This window comes from Eurytemora carolleeae, unplaced genomic scaffold, assembly GCF_000591075.1.
Source record: "Eurytemora carolleeae unplaced genomic scaffold, Eaff_2.0 scaffold1091, whole genome shotgun sequence".
NCBI classification, from domain to species: domain Eukaryota; kingdom Metazoa; phylum Arthropoda; class Copepoda; order Calanoida; family Temoridae; genus Eurytemora; species Eurytemora carolleeae.
The window spans coordinates 62,554-70,946 of NW_019397388.1; the positions used below are offsets into that span (position 1 = coordinate 62,554).

Here is an 8,393-nt window from a genome sequence, read left to right on the forward strand (position 1 = left end):
AATTAAAGTGGATAAGATACTAAATAATACATAGCTTATGCATTTTTCTGATAAATTCAATAGTTATCATTTAACAGGGTAGCAGCCATAAATAATTTAGGTTATAAGTATTAATGTTTTAATACTAACTTAGTTAGTAACTTTCTAATAACCCTGCTGAAATCCATTGTTAATGGGTGATTTATAAGTTGATATCAGCTTAATATGATCATTTTCCCTGCAAGGAAAGAATGAGTTAAATTCAAAGATCTTGTCTCTGGTTTATTCTAGGAATCTATATAATAAAACAAGACATTCGTATATATGTTTCCTATAGCCGGCTAACGGCGGGACCGAATGGGCTGACATTTTTTATGAACACTCATGGGTAGCCTGGGGGTGACATAAACTAAAAAAATTCTAATATTTTCTTCAATTTTTTTTTCACGGGCAACGCTGGGCCCTTTAGCTAGTTGTTAATAAATAACAAAAATTCGGAAGTTTAATATCAGTTGTTTAGTTAACAAAAAAATGCATGACGTAGAACTGTGAATTCAGAGTATATAGAACTATATGAGGCATTTCAGAAATACTATTGAACCCGCTACTTTCTTTATGAAATTTCTTAAAATTAAATCCTGCTAAATGGACACAATAGTTTGCTCGAATCTAATCAATACTGCTACGGTCTAAACTTTTTCTAACGATTGAACTTTGTGCGATGGTTTGTGCTGTAGTTATTACTAATATAGGTGCATTTGTGCGAGAACAGAATACGATTATTAGAAAATATTTTCTGGGCTGAGATCAATCTTTCCAAACATTCTCCATTTCTTCTGGTACTAGATCCTCCAACACTATGAGCTGACCTGACCTCCATAGTTGGGTTCTATTGACGACCTCTGGACCTCCAAACCAGGAATTCTCGTCTACATAATCAGCCCCTAGTCCAGATAACCATATAGACAGAGATTTCGACACATCAGAAAAATCCGCCAAACTTTCGGAATTTCGCGCAATAAAGTCCGCCAGATGTTTTGAGAGTACAGATGATGGTGAAGGGATGGGAGGGTAGGAGACAGCTGTAAACCTGAGATCATAATCCTGAACTGGAAGGAACCGGTTGAATGACCCCCACCAGGAGGTTTCCCCAGTTAATCCATTAAGCACCTTGTCGATGTTAACCAGTGACCGGTCAGTGGTTACAAGTAGATAGTCATACGATATAGACTCTTCCATCGATGCCAAGAACTTCTAAAAATAAAATTTAATTTAAAAATAATTCATTTGTAAAATCTGAGCACGTGGCGGAGCTCAACTCTGTTTTCATTGTCTGTAGGTTGATTGTTCATAATAATAATAAAAATAAAAATAATAATAATAATAAAAATGTTTAAAAAAATAAATTTTGTAGTTATTTTAATAAGTTTTGAGTATGATATGTTTTGGAGGTTGATAAGTTTTGTTGGTTGATAAGTTTTGTAGTTTGATAAGTTTTGTAGTTTGATAAGTTTTGTGATGATCAGTTTTGTTTTGATGAGTTTTGTTGTTAGATAAGTTTTGTTTTAATAAGTTTTGTGGTGATAAAATTAGTGACAAACCTGGGACCCAAATAACAGTGTTACCTTTAAGTTAACAGGAGCAGCTTGATTGGAGTCTACTGAAGGAATAAAAACAATATCATCATTATCCTCAACTTCTATATTTACATCTTTCTCAATCTCTTTCATTCTCCGACCCTCTACCAGATTCTGTGTATCCCTTAATGTGCGCATGTATGAATTATTTCCGAAGATCTGGGAGTAAAAATTTAAAATTTTCCATGCAAACATGACTTTATCCCTCTTAAAATACATACAAAAAGCGTTTTCTTACAAAAAGTTCTTAAAAACGCAATTTTTGAGAAAATGATTGTATGTTTACTGTTTTGATTTTAGGAAGTGTAGCTTTTTTATGGGATATATGTCGAAATTAATTCTAAATATTTAGTTTTGGCCCCCTCCGCTAAAAATATGGAAACCTGGTGTCTACCTGGCACAAATATGTTGCTTGAGATCATTAGGTTCGACCAGGGAATATTCCAGGTTAACCAGGGAACACAAGTTCTCATTTTTAGGCACTACACCAGGTCCCGTCTTCTTAAACCCTGAATATTAAAATTTTGAAATATTGGCTTCTGGGATGCTTCGCGCCCTTCCTTGTGTTAAGATAAACTCCAAATTATTGCTTATATTTTAAGCCTTTTAGTATACACTATACATCATCAAAAACTAAAAACTTTTTAATTTAATTGAACCAACATTTTCTTAAATCCGACCAAAAACTACAACTGGGCTAATACCACGTTGCCATCGCCAGTAGTAGACGTATTCAGGGTATAAACATTAAACAAGCAAACAGACAACTCAAGTATACATATATAAAAATATTGGAAAAATATTTTTAGTTAAAAATGTTCGAAAAAGTTAAACCTGTGATTTGCAGAACTCCATGGTTTCCAAGCTGTGTATTGAAGGAAGAGAAACATTTCTGTTTATTTTTCACTCCTCCGGAGAGGTAGAGGAGACCTTGGAATCCAGGCCCTAGCTCCAGACCCTTCCCATCACATGGCTTAAAGGAATACCCAGAGTCTAACACCAAACTTACATCATACCATGATTTGATTGGATATAGTTATTTTTCAAAAGACANTTATTTTCAGTTGTAAGTACAAATTAGGGTTTCCAACGCAAGTAGATTTTAGTTGCACGCGAGCCCTGTGAACTCCGTGAAATTCGAAAAACAGTTGCGCACAATTCCGCGCAACGGAATTCCAATAGGAACCCCTAATATAAATGTATGGTGTAAAAATATTCCTGTTTTATCTTCAGCAGAAAATGAGATGATTGTCATCGTCTGTCCAGTATCTCGAGTCTTTAAAACCAAACTAATCAAACCAAACGACTTATACAAATGCGTTGATTAACAAATTTGAAGTGAAAACAAGTTTTTACACTTATTATATGATTAATTAAAATAATAAACTCTTATCTTTGCTTTTTGAGCTCGATCGGTTCAGATGGTTTGACGTAATGAATTATCACCTAGCACTGTTCCTTCATGTACCCAGTTTGGAACGCTTACTTCCCAGGCTTCACAACCATCTGAACAAATTAAATCTTGAATCCTATTTTTAGCTTAGTCAGTAAAAAACTAAATTCTTGCCATTTCTCCAGTTGAGCAAACATATCACTGTGTGCACTTTTAATTTGGATTTTATCGTTGATATTTGCTCATTTATTAAATTGAACATAATTGAAAATAAACTGAAATTTCTTATCAAACACAAATTTTTACTGCATCTTTGCATCCCCGATTGTACAAACCTTTATAGATAAATATTTTAAACTTTTTTTTTAGGTTCTACGCCATATAGGTAGCATAGCATAGCAAAGAAGACAATGTTCAGATGTTCAAATACTTTCAAATAATTTCCGTTTTTTGTTGTTGTTGCGAGTTCTTAAAGGACAAAACAATTTATCTTTTGGTGACAATAATACCTTGATCTATTCTCCATAAAGGGTCTATACTACAGCTGGATTCAGATACAAGAAACTTGAAAAGAACACTGCTAGGTAATGAGTTTTTCCATGTAGATCTAAAAATTCACTGATAAACAATGTCTAAAATATATATTCGGTTTGTCTCTTTCCTCGTTTTTTGTCTGATAATTTGCTTTTTTGTATCATCAACAATTAGGTCCAATTTTTGTGGTAACTGACTTAAAAAAATAGATTTGAAAAAAAGAATAAGTCAATAGGATATTCCACGAAATCTCAAAATTTATCAAATTGTACTCTTTAAATATGAAGAAATAAAAATGTTTGTAGATTAGATTAACCAGCAATAAACGTTTATCAACTCAATAAAAAGAGTGACTCGAAGCCTTGTAACCCTGATACAAAGATAGGAGTAGTTGCACTTGGGATTTAAGATACCTTTTACATTTTCTTCTAATTAAAACCAGAGTTTATTGTACTGGAGACTGGAGAGTGTTTTCTGCAGGTTTCAAGTACTATTTGATATTTAGAGTCGTCCTTAATTGTATTTTAAAAACCCAATTCCGAACTTTTAATTAAAAACATTCCTCGATCAAATGTTACTGATAAAATGCTGGAATTACCTAATAATTTTCCTATTTTGAACATTTTCTAGTCGAGATGATACTGCTATCACTAATCTAAAGTAAAAGTATTCTAAGCTGGGAACTTTTGAATTAGTTGAGTTGATCTATATCTGTGTACATGGGGAGCTTTACCGATCTACAATTGGTCAGATTTTGACTATTCGATTAAACTCTTTGCAACAAAGGGATTTCAAGATATTTCACCCAGTTGAGTCTATTCAAAAGTTCTCAGCTCTGATTACAATTCAAAAGTTCTCAGCTCTGATAACAATTCAAAAGTTCTCAGCTCTGATAACAATTTAAAAGTTCTCAGCTCTGATAACAATTCAAAAGTTCTTAGTTCTGATTAGAGAGTATAAACTGACCTCTTAAACAAAACGATTTTTGTCTTGAAAAGAACTGTTAAAAGTTAAAATTTTTGAATAAAGATGAAAGTCTTAAATAATCAAGTTAGCGGAGTTACTTGAGGCATGAAAAAAAGTTATCGGATATCGGGGTTTGTCATGAAAAATCTACTGGGTAATATTTTACCACAAATACTTAATGTGCAAATAATTTTCTAAATAAAATCATTCATATATTTTTAATTTTAACGAGAGCCTAATTATAATTCTATGAAATAAGAAGTCAACATTTAAAAAAACTCCAATTAGAACTTAAATACATGCGACTCATATTTTAAAAACTTCCGAAATATTAGTTATGTGGGAAGTTCAAAACCGTGCTAACAAACGCAAACCAGGCAGGCTTACACTGAACTGTCAAGTGTAGGTCCGAAACAAGGTATAAAATCTAAGTCAAGTCACAATCAGAATTTAAGATAACCCCCAAAAAAACAACATCAATTACTTCAAAACTTTTTACTCGAAGCCTCAATTTCTTTAAAGAACAGCAAAAAAACATAATTCTCTTACAAATTAGGTTAGGAGTAAGAAAGTTCCTAACACGGTGCGAATAATCCAATTATTAAACTCAAGTGCCAAGTTTGGGTTCTAATTGCGGTTAGGAACTTTCTTTCTCTGAAGGTACAGGAATTTTAAACAAACTTTTTAGTGACCCTAATGCAATGACTCGCATGCCCGATTCACAACGGTACATATAATTAAGCAATAAATCTGTGACTTTAAACCTAAAAATTGATAATTTCAACGATATATTCCACTTCACTGATCATATTAAAGTTTTAAGGGTCGCGTTATGAATCAGGAATGTTGGACACTTGAAATTATAGGGAGTGTCCTTTTTTAAACGATGAAATAAAAATTTCCTCAACCCACCTGTATGAATGGAAAGTATCAGGGGAAGGAAGAAGATAGAAGAAGATTGGAAGAGAAAGACCAAGGAAGGAGAAAAGAAGAGACTAGACAAAATATTGGATTAAAACCGATCAGCAAGTTTTTAAAATGGTTGAAAAGTTTGAAAAAATGCTACCTTTCTCTCGGACATTTTAATCCAACATTTTGTCTGGAAAAGTCAACTTTTTAAAATAAATTTATAGTTAGAATAAATAGAAAGATGATATATAAGTTTGTTAGTAATAATGATTAATTTAAACGTCAGTTTTACTATTTGATTTCTATACTCGGGGCTAGTGATTGTTTAAGATTTTCAAAAACAATTCCCAGCACTGAAGAAACAAAAATATATGTCGAGATTCAAGTTTGAGGCACTAACAGGTAAAAGTAAACAACCTTTAGTTTACTTTGGAAGACCAGTCTTGAGTTATAGCTAACTAACACTTCTGGATCAATGGAAGACTAGATGAGTAAAATAGCTAGTACTTATCATCAATGAAAAACTTGTATTGAGTTATGGGTGAGTATTATAGTACTCGTTTATGTCTACATCAATGGCACCTCCGAAGAAGTCTAGAAGAATGATACTAGAGATGTTGAGTTTAGCAAAATACCATCCATGGTCAACAGGCCACTCAGGCATCTCAGGGTGTCGTGAGAACAAAGCCTAAAAGATATTTCAATTGAAGTTCTTTAAAAAAAATGTTTTTAAATGGCATAACACTTACCAAACCCAAGTGACCAAAGTATTGTTAATCTTAAAAAAGTAAATAATAAATTGCAATTGATATATAAAATGATTGAATAGATAATAGTTGTAAGATAGATCAAGAATGTGATTAATTATTTGGAACTAGAATGTTAAAAGTGTATATCTTGGTGATATGTGAGTCAGGCCCTCAAATCCATCTTCCTTGATCACAATAATTACTTGCTTGATTAGGGGGTACGGGGTCATAACTCAATGCCTTGAAGAGCCAATCAAGGACTTAAGCAGCAAAGTGTATGGAGACAGAAACCCGTCTGTCCCTTATGGATTAATATCGTCCCAGGTCTGTTTTATTTAGGGAGGGGGGGGGGGGGGGGTGATGTAATTCTTGAAATATTTACCCAGTCACAATTAGGATTATATATTAATGTTAATAGTTTTGAAAAGTAATAATTTCAATTGTGGTTTCTCTACTAAAGTGACTTGCATAATTCCACTTCAGAAAATATTTTCCATCTTTGAATGGAGGGTCATTTGAAATTACACTAACAGTCCCTTTAATCAAATCTACAATATTTTCTTACCTCTTTGGCAAATATTTCTTCAGTTGAGTTTGGCTGGACTTGAACTACTTCTCCAGCCATAACAACATGAGCACACCTGGGATCCTCAGCATCTAATCCGTGCTTTTTACAGAAGGGTCCCTGGACAATCAGAATCTTTTAAGAGTGATATTAAAAGGTCTTAAAAACATTAATCTTGAAAGTTGAGATATGAAAGGTAATTATTACTTTTTATATTCAATTAATCAGTTACTTTCTGTTTGTTCATCTAGAATTAATCTGGATGAACATTAAACATTGTAAAACTTATAACACATTACAACAATACTTTACACAACACAATATTAAAATCCATAAAATCTGCCATAAATAGTAAATTTGACCGAGAACTCTTTGCCAAATAGTATCATTGTCAAAAATCTGACACTAAGTAAGGTCATACACCTATCCTTCTGGAAGTCTAAATTTATAATTTTGACTTATTTTCTTGCAATAGAAATAGCCCAAACCTGAGCAAGGGACATTGTTACAGATGCTTTAGGGTTCTTCTCCAAATCCTTAGAGGACATATCCATCCCTGTCATGTAGAAATACGGGATTCCTAGATTTGATTAGGAAACCATTAATACTTTAAAACAACTATAGAAGTAAAAGAGTAAAAGAAGAAGCAAACAAATTAGAACAATAACAAAATGAACAAATAGAATATCAACAAGAACAACAAAATTAACAATTATATTATAATATTAACAAAAACATCAAATGAAGAAATAAAATTCAATTTTGATGGAGTATTAATTAGTGAAAATGGTCCTTACCTGAGGACTTATGCTTAGTCCCATCACTGAAGCTAAAAACACTTGCAAAAGGATATCCTGTTAAAGGTCCTCTAGTAGATATGGTCGCCATTGACAACCAGTCTGAATGATGGCACAGGTATCTGCTCATCCTTAATAGTTACTTTAATTACTTTAGTCAGTATTGATGCTTCATTGGTCGAACCAAACTTAATATTGATAATAATAAAAAAGGGGGAGAGGTACAGGGTCAATTTTCAATTTTTAATGCCCCAAAAATCTTTCACGGTGTGTTTTGACTTACAAAACTGTAAATTTAGGGTTGGGAAATTGCACACAAGGTCATGATTTAGTTTGATTGAGTAAAGATTTTTTTCTCTACTTATCTAAAGTTGTTATGCGTTATCCAATTATGTATTCAAGGGAGGACATTATCTTTTAAAATCTTATTCACAGGGAGAGGGTGGTATGGCAATTACTTACTGAACACCATTGCCGAAACTTTTTCTTAAAGTACAAATAAAAAAAATAAAACTGTCGCTCTTCAATCCATGGAAAGTTTAGGGAAGAGCCCTAGTCCACCAAAGTATGTGGGTTAAACATACTGAATGCTGATATACCTTGAAACTTCAGTATGTGGTGGAGGTTCGGGAAACTCCTCTGATTCTGTTAAAATGGATAAATCACTTTCATCACTTATTAAACTCATCACATCACTTTCCGCCATAGTTAGATATTTATCTACATCAGAAATTTCATTTCCAAAAATGTTTTGAGTTCTCTGTGTGCTTTTACCATTCACCATATTTAATAAAAAGCAGAGATTAATTAACTTCAAAAACATTTTTCTGCAAAACTTTTGTTTATGTAAATCTGAATGTATTA

General features: G+C 32.7%; 2 protein-coding genes across 4 annotated transcripts; both read right to left on the reverse strand.

Moving 5' to 3' along the window:
* Positions 1 to 248: 248 nt before the first annotated feature.
* LOC111714025 (uncharacterized) lies at positions 249 to 2,959 on the reverse strand. The gene is made up of 5 exons (XM_023489025.1): positions 2,835 to 2,959; positions 2,451 to 2,609; positions 2,011 to 2,125; positions 1,605 to 1,740; positions 249 to 1,233 (listed from the first exon to the last, which is right to left on the reverse strand). The coding sequence occupies exons 1-5, from the start codon at positions 2,869 to 2,871 to the stop codon at positions 787 to 789; spliced, it is 894 nt and encodes a 297-aa protein (XP_023344793.1). The 5' UTR covers positions 2,872 to 2,959; the 3' UTR covers positions 249 to 786.
* Positions 2,960 to 3,062: 103 nt separating this feature from the next.
* LOC111714032 (protein CREG1) lies at positions 3,063 to 8,376 on the reverse strand. 3 transcript variants are annotated; one of them, XR_002767864.1, is made up of 8 exons: positions 8,129 to 8,376; positions 7,530 to 7,660; positions 7,221 to 7,312; positions 6,733 to 6,852; positions 6,001 to 6,106; positions 4,142 to 4,198; positions 3,519 to 3,616; positions 3,063 to 3,122 (listed from the first exon to the last, which is right to left on the reverse strand). XR_002767864.1 is itself a non-coding variant. In XM_023489033.1 (5 exons), exons 1-5 carry the CDS (start codon positions 8,350 to 8,352, stop codon positions 5,954 to 5,956), a joined length of 696 nt encoding a protein of 231 aa, XP_023344801.1. In that variant the 5' UTR covers positions 8,353 to 8,376; the 3' UTR covers positions 5,608 to 5,953. The 3 variants fall into 3 exon arrangements, 2 of the variants coding, with proteins under 2 accessions (XP_023344801.1, XP_023344800.1); XM_023489033.1 differs by lacking the exons at positions 3,063 to 3,122; positions 3,519 to 3,616; positions 4,142 to 4,198 and having other exon boundaries at positions 5,608 to 6,106; positions 7,221 to 7,288; XM_023489032.1 differs by lacking the exons at positions 3,063 to 3,122; positions 3,519 to 3,616; positions 4,142 to 4,198 and having other exon boundaries at positions 5,608 to 6,106.
* Between the last annotated feature and the right edge of the window lie 17 nt (positions 8,377 to 8,393).